We start from the raw sequence: 23,635 nt of genomic DNA, 5'->3' as shown, positions 1-23,635 counted from the left end.
CGCACACACCCAGGAGAGAAAGAGTGGGTCAGCGGGCAGCGGTCAAAGAGGCGGGGGTCAGTGTTGAACGTGTGTGTTATGGATAAATCGTATTTCCTGCAGGTCAAGGTGTGCAGATAAATCACAGAGTCGCTCAGGTGTGAAGCAGGTCAGCTGCTATAATCTGAGCTCAGGGTGAAAAAACAAAAAACACAGTCCTGAAGAAGTGGAAAGCACGTCTCATTCCACTATAGAAACACATGCAGACCTGAGGGTTTATCTAAGGTTCTGTCTGTTTTAATTTTAAACTGTGCAGACTTTACCTCACACTTGTTTGTGTCTGTAGTTCTCTGTATTTTAATATCAGGCTGTGGGAGATGTTTGTCTTCTGCTTCATGCAGTTTTCAAAACAATAACACATGATTCAGAGTCTACTGAGACAACACATAAACACAAAGAGTTGCTGCATGCTCCAGGTAGATACAAACTCTAGCTGTCTGCTGGTTTGTTTCAGAGCAGATCGTGTGGAGAGACTTTGCAGCACGTTTTAATTAGGGATGGACAATGATTTTCAAATTTTCGAATAGTTCTTAACATCAAATAATTAAATAGTTCATGTGACGATCACTTTTCTTTGTCTGCGGAAGATCGCAGTTTTACGCCGGATGCCAAGGTGTTACGCATCAACTTCACAAAAAGCAGGTCGAGTGGGACAAGAAGTCCTGCACAGAAATCATCTAAAATGTGCAATGACTCAAAGTAGGGATGCACCAATCCAACTTTTCTGGTCCTGGTTCCGATATCAATAACGATACCGATACTGATACTGATACCGATGCTGATACCGATAGCGATACTTCGGCTTTGGGTATCGACCAATACTGATACTGATCTGATACTAGTGTTAGATAATAACCTGTATGCCCTACTCAGGGGTAAGACTGGTAATGTTTTAAGAAAAAGATAAAAAATGAGCATAAAGAATTACTGAAGAAGTCTAAACTATGAAATATTTAAACGTTTACCAAAAAAGCAATGCTTCAGAAAGTAAACAAGTTAAATTTAATTGGAAAGTTGTAAAACCTGTAGATTGATGATGCAGCAAAAAACAAAGAGAGTGCATCAGAGGCAACATTTCAAATCAAATAGCAGAGAGCACCAGTAAAAAAAGGCTTAGAGCTGGTTTCCTGGTTCCCCTTCCTACTGATACCGATCCAGCTCTGAGGGGTACCGATCCACCAATACCGATACCTGGATCGGTATTGGTGCATCCCTGTTTCAAAGTAAAACAGACTGTGTCCAAACCAGACCGTGTGTAACCTGACCACGTCAACAAACTGACATAATGAACAGAGCCAGACCAGAAATGAACAGGCTGAAGGATTTACAGCCAAAACAAGAATGAGCAGACGTTCAAATACGGATTGGGAAGTGCAGAAACTCCCTTGAAAAAATGAACGAAAATGAGGTACAGTGCAAACTCTGCATGGTTTGTCTAGCATATCACAAGTCGTCACAATTTTTTCGAACAGTTACGAGCGAATGTCAAATAGCTCTTTTGCTTGAAATGCCCATCCCTAGATTTGAGAGCAGTGAGAGTGACTCATGAGAGTAAAAATACCTGGATAGATAACAACTGTCTAGAAAAACTGCAAGAAAATCACTTTGCACTCGAAATTATCAAAACCAGAGTAAAAGATCTCCCTCCACTTCTTTTTCCCTATTGCACTCCTAGAAGATGCGCAGTTCACTTCACCATTGTCTGCAGAGTGTTTCTGTGTGAAAGAAACAGCAGCATAAACCAAAATCACACTAAAATCTTTAAAAATCTTAAAAGATTCTGGAATCAGGTTGTATCACAAACATTAGGAGAATCTTCACACATGATCTTTTCTTGAATCTTAAGCACACACATATATACAGTATGAGGTTTGAAAATAATGACCAACACACACAACAGGATCTTTGATCAAGGTTCCCAGACCAGAGAGAGCCCCCCATGATCCTTCATCTTCTCTCATGGAGGAAAATTTAAACAAAAGCACAAAGAACAGAGACTAGTGCAGTGATGCTGGCTGTAGCCATTATTAGCAGTAAAAAAAAGGAAAAGAAGATTAAACACATATGGATGAAGGAGTGATTTGGGGGACACGAACACCATGGGTTTTCCATTCTACAAAGAGAACTGGGAGTGAGAAACTCATTTTAACATAATCCATCAGTTTTAATAATGACAGATTCAACGACCAGGTGTTTAAATTTAGCTAGGTAGATCAAACAGACACTCAGTGCACGCATACAACAGTCCGACTAAGGTCATAGCTCGATCTTGGGGGATCTAGTCTTGTCTGTGTCTACATGCAGAAAAGAGAATCAGACTTTTGGCAAAGAACATCTCACCGCAGTGTACTGATGGCACTCTCTTTTTTTATAAGCAAATCTGCGTATCGCGCTAGCTTTGGTTCATTAGGAGAGGAAGCAACATTCTAACAATGAGACAGATGCAGCTGCAGCTCTTTATGTTCCTTACATACTGTGTGTGAGGTGTTGTGTTGGAGCCCATCGCCCCTATTTATCATGGTCATCTACTTCCTCTTTCAGGGGGAAATTTACTCACACTGCACACTGAGGTGTACAAAGACCTGCAGAGTCCTGCCAAATCCAACCACAGTCCGAAAGCAATCGCATTGACTAGGTGTGTCAAAGGAGCTATGCTTAGTCCATTCAGCATCTGACTAAGCTGTTTACATAGATCTTAATAGTTCGATCTCGTGCTGACTCATCTCAGAATCCAAATTCTTAAGCTGCGTGTAAACAAACTGACTTCTCTTACAATTTTTCCAGTATATAGTGGTTTGTTTGTGTTTAGTTGGAGGACAGATCAGGCTTTCTGGTTCCTGGGTGGCTCCCTCTGATTGGCTGTTGTCATTCTCAACAAAAATGAGACAAAAAATCATCTCGATACATATCAAACACATCTGAAAATTCACGAGGCCACTTTGACAAGTTGGTGAGCCGATCCCAGGGTTTAAGACTGATTAGTCACCTGCTCACATTAGAAGATAATCTGGGCCGAACAACAGGGTCAACCTTGGTCCAGAACCAGATATCTCTCCAAATTAGCCTGAGGATCCTGAAGAGTGAGCTTTAGAGTATAGAATATATCACAGGTTACCCTTCCGAGATCAAGTCTTTTATTTGAAGGTTTAGTTATGATCAGGAACAGAAAGTTCACATTTTTAAAATGAAGACAGATGAAATATTTTTTCAGTTTTTAAAGGTTAACAGGTCTAAAACAGTTCCTGCTCTTGATGCTAAAGGTCTGAATACATCTGGTTCCTGCACACAGATTTTAGAGTTAAAAATCAGTTCATTCAGCACAACTCTGACCTTTGACCTTTGAAGAGAGTAATGCTAGACCAGGTGGCAGACCAATCAGAGTTAGTCTGCTCTCAAAGAGGGTACACCATCTGAAATCTATGAAACATTCATCGTCTTGCACTTCATCCAGCCACAATGCAGCAAAGTCTGCAGTAATAACTACATCTACAGACTGTTTTACTGCAGGTTTACGACCTCGCGTTAATGTGATGATGATTTTGGTGATACGGTTTATATCTGAGCTGAGTTTTAGAATACTGAGCAGACAGCATTAACCAGGTGTGCCAGATTTAAACTTCACTGTCGATGCAAAGCGGGTGATTCAACATTAACCTGTGACAGTAAGACACCTGGAAAAGATTTCAGGTCATAAAGTCAGAAGAAAACTTCTGCCTGAAAAATCTATCTTTACTTTTTCCTTGTGTTGTGAAGAGATATTTTGATTTTGACGACTCTTTGCACTTTCTTTATAAGTGAAGTTGAGTTGTAGCCTGTTACAGATCACATTGTTGTGTAAAGGTCAGACACATTCCTCTACATGTTTCCTCTTCATGATGCTCTGTAGGCCGTCAGGAGGCAGTGTGTTACTCCAGAAGTGTGCTTCTGAGCTGTTTGTTAAGACTTCATTTAGTCCCTCTCCCTGCTCCTCAGACCTTTAGTCTTTTTTCGTCCTGCCGGCTCTGATACTCTGCCCTCTCTCCCACTCATGTCGCTCTCACTCTCACACTGGAAGAGGTCTGAAGTTGCAGTCACCGGAGCAATTAGAGACTTCATGTTCCTCCTCACTGTCAAAAGGATGCACACACACACACACACATGATCACATGCACAAACACACACACGTACACTCCTGTCCTCTGCAATGACAGGCACTGGGCAAAAGTTCACCCTGCTGCTGTGCTAACTATCTCTCCTTCCTTCACATCTGCCTCTTGCTCTGTCTTTTCGAGGAAAGTGCTAACTAGCAACCTCTCACTTCTCCTCCCTCTCTCTGAGGGCTATCATCCGTCTCTGTCTCTTCTCTTTTATCCGTCTTTCACAGAGGAGTTTCAAGCTTGTCCTTCACTAGCTGTCTTTCTTTTGTGCCTCTCCCTGACTCTGGTCCCTCCCTGTGTATCTGCACAATAATTACCCCTCTCATCCAGCAGCTCCATCTTTCCCTCCCCTTCATTTCTCTCGTACTTTTATCTCTCTCTGCTCATCTCACACTCATTTCCTCCATCTCAGCGTCACGCGTGCAGTAAACTTGTTCACATTTGCGCGGCTCTGTTTCCGGTGTTGCGGGGTCGAGTCAGCGCACATATGAGAAGCTGCGACACAAACGGCTTCTGCAAATCAAAAAGGGAACACTGCAGAACTTCACCTAAAACCTACAACATTTCTATTCCTTTGCTGAGATATTTTTTTAAATCAGGACGCAAATGAAAAACCGACTTTATGAGAGGGATGTTAAATTCCTAAAGAATCTCCAATAAGCTCCTTTATAATGTCAGATTACAGATCCTTCACCCTCTTAGACCTTCCCCTGAGTATTATGCAGACTCATTCAGACATTGGAGCACCTTGAGGAAATGAAATTCCTCCGTCTGTCAGCCTTTGAACCTGTCTTTGATGTCCCTCAGGTGAGCTCCTGCTCCCTCTCCATCCACTGAAAGCTGTCTCACATCTCGCACACAGCTCTCTGGTGGGCAGCGGTGTGTTATTCCTCCTCTGTGCATCTGAAATGCATGCTGGGATCTGTGTTCACTGATGCAGTGAGCGTCCATCACTGACTGAAGCTCTCATGAGGTAAACCGAGCCGTTTTATTCGCTGGTCCCAGCTCAGCATTGTGGTGACCCGTGAATCGGTAACATGACGCTGGTGCTTGCATATATCCGCCGCACAAAGACGGACTGTCCTCTCAAAGGGATGTGATCCAGAGGGCCCCTTGATATTCTAATGAGAACTCTTGGTCTGCTAATGTGCTCATAAGTAATCCTTACAGAAGGGGGAAACCTCAAAGCCTGAGCAGCATGCGGGCAAACGGCGAACGTTCAAACGTCCTGATGATCAATCAGAGCGTAGAATATTCATAAACATCCCTCAGTGACTCACGCTATCCACACACTTCCTCTAACAGGCCTGCAGCTATCCAGGGGTTAACCACAGGTGTGTATTCATTATTCTGAAACTCTGCAGCAGCCGGCTCTGCACTTTCAAACTAACAGCATGTGCTTAAATGTTCAGACTCATAGATGCTTCCTAAATCCTGAGTTTCTTATGTTAGAACCCCCTGCCCCCTGTTTGTGATTAAAAATATACGTACAGTATATTCATAATGAAGCCAGATATGGAGGCCGAGCTTTAATGTGCAGCTTCAGTGTGCATATCATTATCTTCAGCATTAGCTGCAGGCACACAGCTCAGTTTATTCTGAACCAGACTGAATTTATTCCACAAAGTAAGGACAGACCGAGCTCTGTCACATTTGATTTATTAGTAATTCTGTCTGCTGGCACTTTGGCTTCCTCGTGTAACAAGTCGAGGATATTTGGAGTGGAATAATTATTGCTTTGCTTATCCGTAGCCGTCTTTACAGCCGCCTCAGGTAACAAGCAAAGGATTCACACTTAAGCATGTCGGCTTTTGTAGCTTTTGTTCAAACCCAGCTGATCCAAGGACGCTCTGTACTGACGGAGAATAAAACAAGTGCGCACCAGACGGATGACTTTTACATATTTTACATCCAGAGCAGGACTTTTATCCAGCACTGACCTGACACTGATTTATTTCTACAACCAAACAATTATTGAAGCAGAAAGCCTTTGACTGACTCTCTTAAGGGTTTGGTGAGTTACACTCAGAGCTTTGAATTCAACACAGCTCTTACTATCACACCAACAGGAGATTACACACACATTTACAGGATTAAAACACACCTCTGTGTGTCTTAAGTTTTGTATCTTGAGTTGTGCTGAGTCGAAGTTCACACCTTGCCAACTCATCTTTTAATCATTCACCATTCAACACACGTCAGCAAACAGCGCAGGGTAAGGACAGAACGACACAGCGCGCAGCGACCGACCTTCGGCGAGCGTGAAGCATCCTGACCCGGACTCTTTGAGTCTCAGGTGGAGACAGACCCGTGGATAAATCTGGATCTGTGGTTCAGAGTGTGCACAGATAGTCTTACCTCCACTTTAGACTCTCCATGCACACAGAGTTCATTTCCTCTGCTCAAGTCTAAATTCTTCAAATCATCACCTCTCAGCCTCTCTGGATGTTTGTAACCTTGAATTGATCAAATTTTGTGTTTTTTGTCTTTTTCAATGAAAAGTGTGTTTAAAAGTTTGTGTTGAGGAGAGTTTATCTGAAGGTTGAAAGCAGAGAACAGACTTGCAGCAGAGCAGAGTGACTCATACAATTTATATAGCTCTTTGTGGATAATAGATGAGAAAAAGCAAACTACAAAGCACTCACTTGGATAAAATGTACCCTGCAGTTAGTGGTGATGGAGCCATTAAATGACTTATTAAATTCTCTCAGAGTCCCAGTTTGTGTAAGGCAATACATGAAAATTGACCTGACATAAAAAGGAAGACATGATTCTTTTATAAGTTCAGGAATAAAGCAGAAAGAAGGAGGCGCTGACAGTCAGGAAACAGAGGGAGGAGAGAGCTTTGTTTGTGTGCGTCTCTGTTTGTGCACCTCTGACATTTATTTCTGTGTGCTTCCTCCCCCAGCTGTGACTGCTGTTCAGACAAATAGGCCCTGCTGTCCGAAAGCTCTGCTGCAGCACCGAGTGCAGCGTGAAGAACTGCAGGTGGAGAATGTCACACACACACATCTGAATATGACATTGAACCAACACGTAACCCAATTACAGCAGCAATACAGGAGCCAAGTCTACATAATCCATAACACACAAACACACATACACACACTGGTATAACAATCATAAAACTGATTTGTTGCGACTCAAGCAGCAAGAAAATTAGAAATAAGAAGCCGGGCACATGCAGGAGAGCTTCACACACACACACATTAGCACTCTGAGAGCATCCACAGCTAATCTTCAGACTCAATAAGTGAACCTCAGCCATGGATGGACTGACTTCTCATTTATTATTCCTGTGACGGACCTTGTGCAGTGCTCCGATTTAGAGCTGGGGGACATATCCAATATACTCAATGAATCGCAGGTTTTTCTACGTGAGATGTATAAAATGATCATATCGCAACCATCAAGTTCAAACAGTAACCTAAATGTTTTCAGACGTCGGGACTTTAAACTTATCGGCGATTTGCTTATTTTACACTCTGCTACACAGCCAGTGCTTCTCTCAAAGTGAGCACTTCTCTAGAGTGTAGTTGCTCATTTGAGTTTGCTTTGCTGCCTACATGATACCAGATTCTCTCTGTGCTCTCTTCAACAAGAAACAAACATGACATGTTCTTGAGTTTCACTTTTGTTTTTCTGCGCACTCTGCTCCTCCCCTGATTGCCGTTCAGTCACTGCATTTAGCTGTGCACCTAGCACTGCTAAGTCCGTGATGCCAGAGAGGAGTTTGGTGTTATTTTACAGCTGCATACCAAAATACAGCGACATAAGTCACTATAGTCCTTTTAGCATGACCAACAATATCCAGGTAGCTGATTAACGGTAATTGAAGTAATACTAAATTTATAATCTAATGTCTTCATCTTTAGTTCATGATATTTTTAGAATATAACATTATACAATAATATAATCTAATATAATCAGCTAGTTGACTAAATCTAAATGAATTATTTTACTGGAACTAGCATAAAAGGTTTGCTAAACTTTACCTGATTGAGATTTTCCCCGTTTTTCAAAACCTATACTTAGTAGTCCTTGTGAATGTAAAATCCTGACCTAAAACGAGCTGTTTGGATTCTGGGGATTTGCTGACGTCAGTGATTCCCTTTTTTGACCAATCAGGAGCAAGTCCTGAGACCTGATTGGTCCACCAGAGCAGATACCCCCGCACCCCCTCCTTGCCCACTCCCCTCCCCGCTGCTGGAGAGAAATCTCTCCAGCAGCGGGGAGGAGAATGCCAAAGTTGAAGAGCCATCACTGCTCTGTTTTTGGCTGTAAACAGCCACATAGTTCCATGCACAAACTTCCCATCTCGGAAGAAGACAAGACTAAGCGGCTAGAGTTCATTTATCAAGGAAATGTGCCAGCTACACCCAGTAAAACTGTGTATGTGTGTGCTAGTTATTCACGGCCGGCTGCTTTTCCAACTTTGGACAGTACAACAGAGGGCTAGCGAATAGAGTGGTCCTGAATCCAGGGGCATTACCAACCATCCACCAATAAACCTGGGACCCTGGAAATGTGAGTATTTTAAATGCTGTGTGCTGTGGAGCAGATGTAAGAGCTTTTCCTCAGCGTCCCCCCTGTCTTTGTGTTAGCTTCAGGATGCTAACTTCAGCTGTGGTTAGCCTGTTGTTTTAGCCTGTAATGTTACGGTAAACGAGCTTTGCTGTTTTCTAAACATTGTGCACTCGGAGCTCGTGGCGCCGCTCTCAGTGACGCGGAAGAGCGGGGCGGTATCAACGGCAGTTCATTTTCATATGAAGGCCACGCCTACTAAATCAGTGCATTCTGAACAGAGGGGCTATGAGAGCCTGGAAACAATGCTGCTGTGCTTGATTTATTGGCTTTTTGGACCAAAACATGTTACTACCATTTTATGAAGACATCAATGATCCATATTAAACTGCAAAAAAGGAGCATAATATGGGACCTTTAACTTTTATTTAGTGATTTAGAGGAGAAATCAGAATATTGAGATATATACTGTTTATTGTGATAAAGCCTGAAAATATAGAGATATTGGTCTTTGCAGCCCTACTCCGATTCACAAACACGCTCAACTCTGTGAGAACGGCTACCAGGAAATTCCACGTGACACCATTTCACATGAATTCTGACGTCTTCTGGAGTAAAAAAAAGAAGTAAACAAATTAAGAGGAGAGAGTGGAGTGTTCCTCTTTATCTCCAGCCCTAGCAGACTGATCTTCAAGCTGCTGCAGGATAGCAGCGCATGTTCAGAGGAAACTAACTGCTCTGAAAGAGGTCGCCGAGTGAGTTTGCACCCAGGCTTGTTACTACAGTAGTCATTAGAGTCACTTTAAGCCCTTCATCTCTCCTCCACCGTCCCCTCACATCTCGTCTTCCTCGCTCAAACAACACAGCCACTAATGTAGTATAGACCCAACCAGAGGGAGAGAAGGAGGGGGAGAAGAAGGAGGCACGAGGAGAGGAAGTGATGATTCATTAGATGCCGTATTGATATTAGTATTAAATTATCAGAGGGATTAATTTGGGAGTATGAGCGTTAGTTTTTCAATAATCTCACATGTCTTTGGTCTCATTAATGTTTCACCTCCTCACAGAAGCAGCTCTCCCCGAGGTGAAAGGACAACAGTTCAAACTCCAGCAGAGCCTCATTAAAAAAGTGGAACACACAACTGCACAGGAAGACGGCTGGAGTGGAAGTCATCTTCAGAAAGGAGGGGGAGAGGAGAGATTCAAACAAAGAAAAGAGAAGAAATGACAGAAAAGAGACGGGAGGACAAACAAAGGATGAAAGAAAGATGCCGTGTCGCAGAGATTTAAAGAGCTTTGATGTTCTCTAATAGAACATCTGTCAAAACAAGAGGAACAACCATTCACACACACAGACACACACACTCATCCATCAGGTGACACACCTCACAGGAAGCGTCTCTGCACAAGAACAGATATAAATCTACCCCGAAGCCCTGCAGCAACTTCTCCAACTCCAACCAAAGAAACAGAGGACAGAAAAGTTCTGAGGATGAGGGAGAGACAGAGAGAGGAGAGGATGTGTCCCAGGTGTGAGCTCTATCCTCAGTAGCAGTTAAGAGCGAGGCACGGCAACGCCTCAGCCATCAGTCACCATGGAGATAACAAGCTGTCAGAGCCAGAGAGGATCACGGGCCACGGAGGCCGGTCACTCTACCTGAGCACCACAGGAGCCAATCAGATCAGGAGAGGAGGGGGTGAGATAATAGGGACAGAGGCGCTTCGGAGGAGAAAGGAGAAAAGAGGAAAATGGGGAGAAGATGAAGGAGAGGCGCGGGAGGGTGCTAATTTCAGAGAGAGAAAGGAATGAAGAGGAAAAGCAGCTGGAGTGATGTTTGGACGAGGAGGACAAAGGGTGTCAGCCTGAGTCATTAATAACAGGAAGCTTTCCAAGCAAACTGCAGCACGCTCCCTCTGAATACTGCAAACTCACAGTATTCATACTCCCAGGATTCGACCTGCAGCCCCACAGTAAGAAGAAAAGCTTTAAATCCATCGTTCAGAGCACACTCTGCAATTAAAACTACACTTCAGGAGAAGAAAGCTCACACACAAAAACACTCATCTAAAAAGAACAGATGACTGTTTTTTCCTGTGAAAACTCAAATATTCAACCAGGGACGTCAGGTATAGCTCCACAAAAGATATTAAACCTTCAAACCTACTGTGTCTCCCCCACACTGATATCTGAGACCTCTATCTGTCTGTCAGCCTGAGCAGCTGTTGACAGGTCGGTCTCACTGAATGCAGATAATTGTTCTATCTGAGCTATAATAGAGTGTGAGTGACCTGACGCCGTCTCGGCTTGTTCTGCAGAATAAAGGGATGATAAGAAATAATCTCCATCAGTAACAGAGAAGCTGAGGAGCTGAAGGCGCATGATGATGATGAACAGTTTTTTATATGAAGGCATCATTCATATTCCTTATGTCTAGAAACTAAACAAGTAGATTTTCCTTCTCAGGTGGAGGACTTTTTCTTCCTCAGGTGTCATTTTAGTGTTTTGACATCTTGATAAGACATTTTTCTGGACTTGTCAAGAGGATGTGGCTCATGTCAAGCCTAATGAGTCAATCTTTATATCAAATAACACAGAAAAACTCTATTAGATTTTAGGGGTGGGAGAAAACATTGAAAATCGATTTATCTGGATTTTTTGTTTGACAATATCAAAATCGTGACTCTTTGTAAAAAAAAACGTTTTTTCTTTTTAAATTCAAATTCTTCATTTTAGTCTTCTCGGGGGGGGGGGTGAATGCGACGATGTACGGCCTTGGGAGGGTGGGGGTGACATTGGTGGCAGCTGGGGGCAGGAAAGCAAGTGTTGCATATTTACAGAGGAGGTGCTGGCAGATGTGTTATCATATGGAATGAGCTTGTCTGTGTGTGTAAATCAAGCGGCAACCTCCAGTCTAAGAATATGAGACAATGCGGAAGTGCTAAAATCTGCTGTTTCTCCAGCGTCCGCTTGAGGCTGGCTCCGGAAGTACCAGAAGTCACATACACACCAAGCCAAAAAAAGCTGTTTTCAAAGCAGAAATTAACCTTTTTACAGCCTGGTTCAAAAAACATCTCCTGTCTGAGTCGCTAATTTTACTATCAGCACACACTCTACAGGGGGTGAATTTTTTTTCTAACTCGGCCGTTCAGTGGATATTAAGATGGTGAGCTCGCCCAATCAGAGGCACAGCTCAGGGTCACATGACCAACAGGCGCCCTATAGCTGTGCGCAAAGCCTTTGCCACTTCCAATATGGCTGGGATATCTGATGTGCTTCATTTACCATTTCAGAAACAGATGGGTGATGTCAGGGTGACTACTTTCATGTTTTATACAGTCTAGAGATGTTCGAAACCACTTTTTATGCAGACCAATACTAGTACAAGTACTCCCTCTTGAGTACTCACCGATACGAGGTACCAATACTACTTGTACTTTTGATACATAAAATTTCAATTAACAGTGACAGATTATTTTGATCAAAGACAGCACAGTCACTCTGCTATTAAGTCCAAATAAAACACAAAAAACTCTCTGAGTTCAGAATTTTTTTGATGAATATTTAAAGAAATAGGATGTGTTTGTGTGTCTGTGAACTCGTTGGGGCGGAACTTCGCTGTGCTCGAAACAGAATGAGGAAGAATGTGAATGCGACAATGTACAAATGACACACTGTCATGTAAGTTAGATTGATATCAGAAGGCGATTTGGTCCCTAAAATAAAAAAATAAAATTTAAATTAAAAAGAAAAGGTATACACCTGATTTATGAAAAAGGTAACTATATTACTTCTGCTGTGATCTGGTGCTCAGTGGAAAGTAAAATTAACTCAACTTCTAAGGGGGCTGAGTGACTCCATTGGGGGAGCAGGCCACCCCCCTTATACAATGGTAAGGGAAACACTGAGTCTGTTTATAAACTGGATTGGAGAATTGTCACAACTTTTTTCCAGCAGAGGGTGAAATGTTTCTCTCTGACCGACGTGATGTGCATTTTATGGGAAAATATGGCTCCTGATATTGTCTGACATCATCATTATCATCTTAGTTTTTAACATGGTCTGGTGTTTAAAAAAGCGAACTAAAAAACGCAAAAATCATACATATCGAAGAATTGCCATTTTAATCAAATCTGCCCTTCAAAATTCAAAATAGAATCGAATCGCAAGAATAGCATATAATCCCAGCCCTATCAGATTTGAGTTTTGCAGTGCAGTCTGTGCACGACTGTCCACATGAACCACAGTGCAGCACTGTGCAGGTTGGCACACCTGTCATCATCCACATATGAACCCAGAGAGCTTGAAAGAGAGCATATTAAGCACATCATGTGTCAGAAGTGATGAAAAGAGGGAATGGGAGCAGGTTGAGAGGATGTGTGTGTGTGTGTGTGTGTGTGTGTGTGTGTGTGTGTGTGTGTGTGTGTGTGTGTGTGTGTGTGTGTGTGTGTGTGTGTGTGTGTGTGTGTGTGTGTGTGTGTGTGTAACACAGAAAGGAAATGAAGAGCAGAGAGGAGTGATATGGGGGGATGAACAGGGAAGGAGACAGATTGGTAATTAACTACACTTAGCTGGACGTGAATGGTCATGAAGTCAAACCACAGTGAAATGTTTTAATAAAGGGAAAGAGGAAAGAGGAAGGAGGAAGGAGGAAAGAGGGATGGGAGGATGAGGGTTTATCTGTGCTGTGAGAGTGAGCTGCACTCTGAAGAGCAGGAACAATAGATGGAGGGAGAAGAAGTGTGTGGGGTGCAATATGGAGAGGTGCTCCAGGTGCTCTGCTGCAGGCAAGCGTGGGAGAACATCACTTTGTGTGTGTTCTCGGTGTGTGTGTGTGTGTGTGTGTGTGTGTGTGTGTGTGTGTTCTCGGTGTGTGTGTGTGTGTGTGTGTGTGTGTGTGTGTGTGTGTGTGTGTGTGTGTGTGTGTGTGTGTGTGTGTGTGTGTGTGTCACTGAGGGCCTCTTGCACCTACTGTGCGGTGCATTGAAGTATCGATCGGCCATGAGACGCCGAAACAACCAGTTATTGCCCCACACACACACATACACTCACTGGTATTCAGGCACACCGCACCAAGCACAACTAAACACTCTGATGGCGGTGAAATGAAGCTCGTCCTTTCAACGCATCATTACACCGAGAGGCGTCTTCTCTTCAAAGTCTCTGAACAAAATAAAAAAAAACTGCTTTGCTCATATTTGGACAGAAACACGTCTATAAATACTGAGCCGTCTGCTTCGCTTCGATCGATACACACTCAATACGGAACAAATGTTTGGTACAGTGCACCAAGCATCAGACTGCAAACTCTGCTCCAACTACAGTCCTACACGCACACACACGTGGTCCTGTTCCTACAAGAGAGCTGAAGATACCATCCTACACAGACACACACTTCAGCAAAATTCAGAGAGCAAATGTAACACCTCCAAACAACAAAGAAACCAAAATATGTTTGTTTGTCTTTTTTTTATTTAGTTGTTTATTTATTTATTTTTTTGTTCTATATGATTTTATACAAAAAAATCACTTAAACTGCAGCAACAACGAAGTCTCCAAACCCCAAACAATCCAACACACTCCATCTGTTTCACTGAGTCTTAAGCTCACTTTATAACATCTTCACATGCACACACAGGTGTGTGTCTGTCTGTTTTAACATGCTTACAGTTTCAGTCACCTCAGGTGTCCACCAGCCAATGAGCTGCAGCAGAAGCTCAGGCGATGTGAAATAAGATTTGCTGTGTATGTGTGCAGTGTGCGTGCGTGCGTGTGTGTGTTTGTACCCTGTGGCGTGGGGCCAAGCGAGAGCAGCGAAGCTCAGCCATTAGCAGCAGTGTAAAATCCTTCTGAAAGCTTCTCCTCCAAACATCAAAGATGGAGTCTGAAAGCAAACAGAGTCCAGTTTGTGTCCATCTGACGGCAGACTCTCTCCTCGTCTGATGGATTTCTCTCCACACGTTTAAAAAGCCTTTCCTTCCCGTAAATGCTCCTCTGACTTCACACAGAAACTTCTGACTCCTCTCCACAGACCAATGCATCTTTATATTTCAGGTTTGGGTGTAGTTTATACTAACCTAAAATCTAACTTCAACACCCTATAGTTTAAGGAGTGTAGAGAATCCAAAGTCCCCAGAAATCAGACTTATCTTTAAGTTTAACCAAATAAATAAAAATAAAGATTAAAGTTATTTTTTCTGCCAAGAAAAGAAAGTTCAGACATTCCTTAATATGACAGATACAGATCCAAGATAATCCTTCTGCCAACTTCAGGAGTCAGAGTCTGTTTGCATGACACACTTCTGATCAACTCCACATCAAATATTAAAGCCTGCAGTGAATCTGCAGCTTTTGCAACTCTTCATCAGTTTATGAGGCCAGGCTGGTTGTTGTTGTCTTGCAGATATAAAGAACATACTGCAGACTACTGATGGGGAAAGATTCAGTCTGGTTGCAGTGAAAGTCTTTCATAGAGAGGTTTGAACTTGTAGACTGACCAAGAAAACATTATAAGATCCACACAGCTCTGTTGTGGTGGATGAAGACCAGAGACGTGCTGCTCTGCTGTTACACACACTCTCACAGGCGTGGAATAATCATCCTCAGTCCCAAAACCACAGAAAAACCACTCCACTCCAGTCCTTTGCACACCATTAAACCACATACACAATGATTGTGAGGATGTAAACACACTTACTGTGAGACGGCTTTGGGGTGCCTGCTGCTCTGCGTTGGCAAATCCACAATTTAAAAAAGGCCAAGGTGGATGAGAGGATCAGAGTCGAGATGAATGAAAAGACTTCAAACAAAAAAATAGACAAAAAAAATCACAAGGGAGATAAACTGATGATGTTGGAGGAATAAAAAAGATGACAGAGAATGATGCAGCTGATGTGATGGAGTAAAGGACAAAGGTCAGGGGTTAGGGTGCAAAGGATATGGGCTGGAGACCATGCGGATGCACCAGCTGCGAGGACAGGTAGTCTGCTTGAGGCAGAAGAAGACCACAGGAGCCAGCTCGGGGAAGGGCACCACAAGAGTGCTGAGGTCGCTGCCGATGCTGACATCATCACCTGGACCCACCTCCTCGATAATGTCATCCGCGTGCATCGAGCCGTAGTCCTCGCTCTGCCCTGGCCCAGCTGAGGAGATGCTCCCCAGCGGCACAGGACACTCCTCGCTCGTCATGGCGATCCAGCCGAAATCTGGAAAAACAACACAGGAATATTAAAGAGGACTCTAACTTTATTACACTGTGTGACATGATCGTAGATTAAAGAACGTCTGCCTCTGCTTAATAAACGTGAGGTGGTTTTAGAGCAGCAGATAAATAAGAGTGTGACGGGTTAAAGAGCTGCAGCTGATGGAGTCTTTCCCACAGACCACTAAATAAGCTCCACGTCACAACACATCCTCACAGCTCTCACACACTCAGTGCTCGATGTTTTCCAGCCTTAAAGGCCCATTAGTCTCTGAGTCTGTGAGAGCAAGCTCTGACTCTATGCAGACAAGTGAGTTTACAATAACTGAATGCATCGCTTACTGATAACAAACACACACACAGGGAACGCCGGCACAGACTAAATCAATGTCAACAGTCATTGCACATTCATCGACGATTCATTTAGCCTCATCACACAGCTGTGAAGGAAACAGCCTTCCACCTTCTACCACTTAGCTGATGAACAGATTCACATTAACCTGTGAGTAAAAACTCTTAATGTGCATATAAACAGTACTTATGAGTTTTAACAAAGTTACACAGACCAGAAAAAGAAAAAACACAGGACATGTTGGTTCAAATAGTCATCACTGATACATGTTACAGCTAAGTTCAACCCCATTTTGAGGCTTCTGCTTGACAATGATAGGCTAAAAATAAATCTGACATTAAAAGTTCTGTGTGCATTATCTTGGTATCACAATAAGTGTGATACATGTGTGAATGCAGATGGAACACGGCATAAGTGAAGAATTTCGTTCCTTGCATTAAACAATACTAAACTTTAAAGTATCTAAGAGAAGGAACAAAATCATTTACAAAAATCATGAATAAAAATAAAAATTAAATTAATAAATAATAGATGAGAAACACATGAGCATAAAACTAGAAACTCTCCATCCTCCCTTGGGCTCAATCATTAATCATACACACAATAAATATATTTTCTTTACAGTCTGTTGCTCTTTCTGGCTTTAATTGACTTTGTATTTATGATATTCCTCAAGAAGCCATTAAACACCGAATCCGGCTCAAAAAAAATAATTGATAAACATGATTCATTTGTCAAACTGAGACAAACCTTCCAGCTGATGATTATAACTAACTGTCATTTTCACTGTCACTGTCCAGTTGTGCCTGGGCCGGTTGGAACTGATCCTCTTCATCCCTTTAAGACTCTAGAGGCAACACATCAGCTCCACAGTCTTCCATTATCATGTTCAAAACTTCCTCTAAACCGAATCCCGTTTACTGCTCGTCACTTCCACAGTAACAAAACAAAACGTTAGCTTGCTGAGCGCGCTCGTAGCTCCGCCCCCCATTGGTCAATTTGGATGATGTCACCGCTCAAGAACCGTCAGAGCCAATAGAATCAAGTTCTGGGGACCGCCTTCATGCCAATCACACCAATAGCGACCCAGGAGTAGGAATGCAACTAATTGATGGACAAGTGTCTTCCTCCAATCAAGCCACTTGAACAGTAATAGCGAAAAATGGTCGACCAAACTAAAAATAGCTGTGCTTCACGTGCCGTCACCTTAAGACACCGCGAGAGCGCGAGATTCAGATGGAGGACAGGAAGTGAAAGTAGGCTGAGAATTTGCTGTCTGAAAAAAATCATAATGCCAACGTTTTGTTTAATTTCTCCAGCTGCTCTAGAAAAGGAGAAGGGTTTTCATAGGGTACCCAAGGTAGTCATCCACAAAGGGGAGAAATTAAGGTTTTCAAAGTATGCCGGAGGATGTAGTCATGGGGCTGTATCATTTCTATCATATTGGAAAAAGTTCCTGCAGAAAACAGCAAAGGTAAGAATACATTTTGTTTGTTCAAAAGGAAGTGGTTTTTTTTGTCTCATTTTGCAGCTGGATTGGAATCTATAAAGTCTCTGCTTTCAGGGAGACATGTTGTTTCTGTTTCCGCTGGTTGCATTTCTTTTTGTTTATGCTGATGCTGTGCTTTTGCTCCCTGCTGTTTTGATCGCTTGGTGTTTTAACAGTGCTCAGTGGTCATAAAAGGGTTTATTTAAGCTTTAAGTTAATTTTTCAAGATTACTGTGGGTATATCACATGCAAGGCAGACAAGGGTTAAAGATGTGAATGTTGTTTGGATGCTTGGCTTTCCAGTACTGGGGGCATCAGGGGTTAATATCAGATGGAAATAAGAGAAGGGTCCAGCTGCAGACCTCCACTCTCAGCCAACTCTCTTGGAGGCTCCACTCTGAGACTCCCCCCACTGTTATATAACAGTGGGGGGAGTCTCAGAGTGACTGACATATGTCATAAGAAAATGAAGTAAGGATGAAAAAAAAAGCATTTTATTGAGCTAACAAAGAGTTTACAATTAAATACATTTGAAATTGGTCAATGGGTCTGAATATCCCTGTTGATAATTATTATAAATATTGTTTACAGAGAGTAACTGTGAAATGTTTCTGTGATGAAAGTTAAAATTCAGTTTGAAACTGAAGTTATATCAATATATGCTAACCGCTACCATATAAATGCAATTTCTCATATACGTTAGCAATCAGCTAGTGCAATTGTTTTTCCTTAATGCTTTTGGTATATTAGGAGATGTATAACATGTTGTATGTACTGAATAGGAATCTCCCGTGAGAGAGTAACATACATTTATTGGAGTGTTCAGTAAAACTTACAGCAGAAAATCCTGAATCAGAGTTTTCTTGGGGAAAGTGTTATCATCTGCTAAGCTAAGATGGCTGGGGCATGAAACAATTGAGAAAATGAAAATGAGATCATTACACCAAACGGGGTGCCCACCAATTCATGTAATCAGGAGGCAGGAATTAGGTTAACCAAGGTAGTCAGAACACAGAAAGATTGGATGTGTCTACTCAACATAACTTTTTTTTTTTAATTCCCTCATATTCTGACATCACTTCCCCCTGAAAGTGGAGGAATGGAGCCCTCATGAGAGTCAGCTGAAAGTGTAGGTCTGCAGCTGGACTGTGTCGGGAAAAAACAGAGGCTGACATAAAGTCTTTCTGGCTGAAGCAGCCTTTGCATGCATCAAACCTGTGAGCCAGCCATCAATTCAGACGCTGGCAGCCACAGCCTGAGTGAAAGCTTCAAACATAAGGACTTTTAGCTTTAACTGGCAGCCAGCGAGAGGCAACAAGCCAAGCAAAGGCTGGACATGTGCACAGGTCTGCAAAAACACACTCTGGGTGGTCGTCATTATAACAGGATATTTACATACATATCTGTGCTGCAAACATAAACAGTACTACCAGCATACATGCGTGGGTGTGGTTTCCTTTGTGTGTGTGTGTGTGTGTGTGTGTGTGTGTGTGTGTGTGTGTGTGTGTGTGTGTGTGTGTGTGTGTGTGTGTATGTGTATGTGTGTGTGTGTGTGTGTGTGTGTGTGTGTGTGTGTGTGTGTGTGTGTGTGTGTGTGTATGTGTGTTTGCTTGCTTGCACTAAATCCTGCAGCAGGATTAAGAGCCAGTGGGAGAGCAGACTTTGTTTTTATAGGATAATGATATTAAAGGCTATTCATTACCAGCTAAGAAAATAGGGCAGCTGCAGAGCTAATCCTGAAGAGATGTTAACACCATCACAGATAACACACACATCAGAGAGGTGAAAGTCGCACACACACTCCGCCCTCAGCGACGAGATGACATGTTGAGTCTCTGCTCCTGAATTATGACTTATTACCACACCTGTGTGTGCATTCATCAGACCACAACATGTCATTATGTGTCAGCTCCGCCTGAATTAGCCTTACCATGGCAACAGCTGCTTCCTGTGGCAGCAGGAAGTTTATTCTTGCTCGGTTGTGTTTTATTTCCCATGACAAAGCTTCTTAGGGACACCCTGCAGCTATTAGCAGCGACTACAATTAAGAAGGAGACAGCTTTGCAGAAAAGGCTGGAAAGAGCATTGAACTGTGTGTGTGTGTGTGTGTGTGTGTGTGTGTGTGTGTGTGTGTGTGTGTGTGTGTGTGTGTGTGTGTGTGTGTGTGTGTATGTCCTAACTGGACGTGTCCTGTTTAGCGAGTTTACCTATCTGTGAGATCTGTGACCTGTTGCACAACCCATATTAGCATGAGCTAAAAATGGGTTTGCATGTTAAGAGTCGTGTCTTCTTGTTGTCTGCATCATATCCGTGCTTCCTCCTCTCCTTTGACCCTCTGTCCAAGATGTCCCTGCTTGCTGGGAGTGCTTCTCTGAATGTACAAGATGATAATGACTGCGTGGCACAAAAAACACAGAGAGGAAAAAAGAGAGACTCTCGGGGGCCCTCACTGCTGTGTTGGCACTGACACACTCAGATTTGCACTTCCTCAACATACACACACTCACACATTAACACCCTTAATTGGGGTAGCGGATATACAGTCACCCATTCAGCTGCACTATGAGCTAAGGGCTGTGATGAGCCGTAGAGAAAGTTGCTTTCCCCCTCCCACACACACTCACTGCGACAGTCTAAGACACACACAAACAAAGGAAGAGGCTGCATGGAAAACAGCTGCAAAAAAAAATATATCCCATGGATCCACAAGAGGTTGAAGAAACACTCCACATTCCAGTTATTTCATATCACTGGTGTTATAAGAAAGCAGGAGCAGAGCAGGCTGCAGTTTGAGCTCTCATCTGGTATCAGATGGATGTTGCCCGTGGGGTATGAGTACTGACTGAAATGTGTGAGTCACAAAATAAACTCCAAAGTGAAGTCTGTATAAAAGGATGAGCACGTTTCCACTGTGGTGAAATCTGAGAGTTGTGCACATTCACATTTACAACACCCTGTGTGGCTCCTTAAAGTGATACTCCGGTGTGGAACAAGTTGGGTCCTATCACAAGGTTTAGGGCAGAAATTACCCCTACAGCAGTGTTTTTGTGCAGCAGAAGCCCAGGGCGCTCGCACCAAAGATCCCCTCCCTGCTCGTCAGCCGGTTTCCTCTGCACTCACAAATAAACGGACTCCCACCAAAAAAATCTGATATCGGTCTGCATTCACTCTTTATTCAAAGTGAACGGCAGGTCGTCCTCGCTCTCATAATCACTCATCTTTATGTTGTTATTGCATAATTCCTCCTGGCAGACTACCTGCGTTTGTTTATACCTGGCACGCCGCGCGCGGACTAATACACTAAGCAGCGAGCGCCTCGTAGCCAGCTGTGGCTCTGCAGCGCCATTTTACGACAGGATGAGAACTAGAGCCTTATTTAGCTGTGTTTTTGTGTGAAAGTAACGTGCTGAAAATTCTCTAAATAAAGCGTTACTGCAGACCGATATCAGATTTTTTCTGTGGGAGTCCGTTTATTTGTGTTTTTGGTCAAGTAAAATATGGCCCCGTCTGAGTGCAGAGGAAACCGGCAGAGGAGCAGGGAGGGGGTGTTTGGTGCGTGTGCCCTGGGCTTCTGCTGCACAAAATCACTGCTGTAGGGGTAATTTCTGCCCTAAACCTTGTGATAGGACCCAACTTGTTCCATCCCGGAGTATCACTTGAAAGCTTAAGTCAATAATTTCACCTTTAATAACAAAAAACAATGAATCTGTGGATAGTTTCAGTTAAATTACTGGGAACCTTGCAGTCCGACTAGGGTCACAGCTTTATCATAAAGTCACAGCGGGGGATCAAGTCTTGTCACAAAAAAGAGAATTTGACTTCTGGCTGAGAATGTCTCACTTTGCTTCAATAGGCATCGCTGTCATTTTTTGATAAGCGAAGCTGCCTGTGTATCAAAATAGTTTTCAGTTCACCTGAAGAAAAAGCAGCATCCTAACATCGATGGCCAAGATGGATGCTGTCATAGCTCTTTATGCTCGTTACATACTATGCGTGTTGATTACATTACACAGTGTTAATTTGTTGTGTTGACGTGCAGCCCCCTTAACGCCAAGGTGTACAGTGACCTGCTGAGATCTGCTGAGTCCAACCACAGCCCGAATGCAACTGCAGTATCTACATGTGTCAATCGCAGTACAATTACTTCATTCTCTGACTCAGCTGTTTACATGCATTTTTACAGTCCGATCTTGTGCTGACTCAGCTCATAGTCCAATTCCTTGCGCTGTATGTCAACGTACTGACTGAGCATGTGAGAAACAGGATGCCCCCTTACAGTTTGTGCTGCCCCACTGGACCACTCAGGTAAGGACTAACATTAATAAGGCTAATGCTATTAGCTGCACATCAAGGCAGGTTGAACTTCAGAACACACCCTCCACACACACACTATCTGTCTCCCTGAGGTGTCAAGCGGTGCTTCATCAGTGACCTGTGACAAAATGATTTTGACAGCTAACGCTGAGTGATCAAAACAACACATTACTTTGTTACAGAGACCATCAATATATAAACTGAGAGACCATAATGTATTTATGATCCTCAGACAGCAGAGGCAGTGCGGGGAAAGAGGGCTGGCATCGTGACAGCACCCTTAAATAACCCCCATAATGTGAGAAATGAGACTGTAGCACAATGAGACGATCGTATTTCCTCCTCTGAACTTCACCTCGCCAAGTAAACGTTGGTTTGTGTAGTTTAGAGCTTTTGTCATATTTAAATATGTCAGCGTGAATTACCTCAGGAGTGCAACAGAAGACTTTTATTACACATTTTAAACAGACTTTGATTAACTTACAGGACATCAGAAAACAAACACTGCTGCAGTCAAAATTCATCATTCAGTCTTTATCCCTGCATCATTCTTTAGTTTGATTCGATAGCTTTTAATTCTCATGTGCTTTACTGAATAATAAAAACCCTGCAAAGATGCAGGAAGAAGATGACAAAATGCTAAACTAAATCAGTGTAGCTGTCGCGTTTGATCAGGACTATGTGAGTGGGGCACCAGGGACATTTCTCCAAAGAAAGTAAACAAGCCGGAGAATATAGTCCATCCACAGTATCTGTGACAGGCTGTCACTGGGCAGCATGCTTGGCCCTCAGTCACCTGAAAGCTTTCTGACAGGACGCATCAACATCACACACACACGTCAGTCCGAGCTCAACCTGAGCAACAAATAAAACCCTGCTGACTCTCCGACAAAATAGCTGCACTGAAAAGAGGAATATGCTAATGCTGGATGTTTTTGAGCTAATTCTAAAAATCCAATGGATTTAGCTCTACACTGTGTTTAAGACTACAATAAGACTTAAAAGAGCGGAGCTGAGCTCTTCAAAATCCCCTTATTAACCAGACTCTTCTTCATGGGAATAAGGATGAAGAGAGCTCCTGGAGTCAGCTGCTCTCAGCTCAGCTCAGCTCTGTGGTCAGGCTGTGCCTTCAGAAAACAATAGAATCAAACATGCACACTGTAAATATACAAAGACTAGGATGCCTGTAAAGCATTTCTGCCCTCAGTACAAGTCATTTGGTTCCTTCATTGCCCCACAATAGCGTTCTCAATATCCTCATTTTAGGCCATTCTGAAGATCTCGTTGAAACGCTCCGTTTCGAGAATGACCTCCAGTAACCTCACAACGTAACAGCCCTTTGTGCTCTGATTGGTCTGTTCTATCAGAGGGGCGGAGGGGGTAGAGCCAGGGGGCGGTTTATGCAGCATGGCAGTATTTACAAAATCGCCACATTGAATGGAGCAGACCAAGCAAGTTTTCTGTTTGCCAAAACTTCACCGTAAGGCATTGATAGCACTAATAAAATGGCAGAGTGTAGGATACGTCCTTTTGTATTGGACCTCGAGTCAGACCCGGACGGTTCTGCAGCTCAGGAGGAAGA

The 23,635-nt window shown here is 43.0% G+C and overlaps 1 protein-coding gene across 6 annotated transcripts in view; it reads right to left on the bottom strand.

Annotated features, from left to right (window-relative positions):
* The window catches only part of cacna1ia (calcium voltage-gated channel subunit alpha1 Ia), a 167,363-nt gene that overhangs the window by 109,831 nt on the left and 33,897 nt on the right, over positions 1 to 23,635 (bottom strand). For all 6 annotated transcript variants that reach the window (XM_074696239.1, XM_074696240.1, XM_074696241.1 and 3 more), the window contains exon 2: positions 15,639 to 15,902. In XM_074696239.1, the coding sequence (XP_074552340.1) occupies positions 15,639 to 15,885 (247 nt within the window). In that variant the 5' untranslated portion in view covers positions 15,886 to 15,902. The remainder of the gene's footprint in view (positions 1 to 15,638; positions 15,903 to 23,635) is intronic.

This window comes from Halichoeres trimaculatus, unplaced genomic scaffold (genome assembly GCF_033239565.1).
Source record: "Halichoeres trimaculatus isolate MK-OKI-2021-1 unplaced genomic scaffold, fHalTri1.1 fHalTri1_scaffold_20, whole genome shotgun sequence".
NCBI lineage: Eukaryota > Metazoa > Chordata > Actinopteri > Labriformes > Labridae > Halichoeres > Halichoeres trimaculatus.
This window is presented reverse-complemented; position numbering and strand designations above follow the sequence as displayed.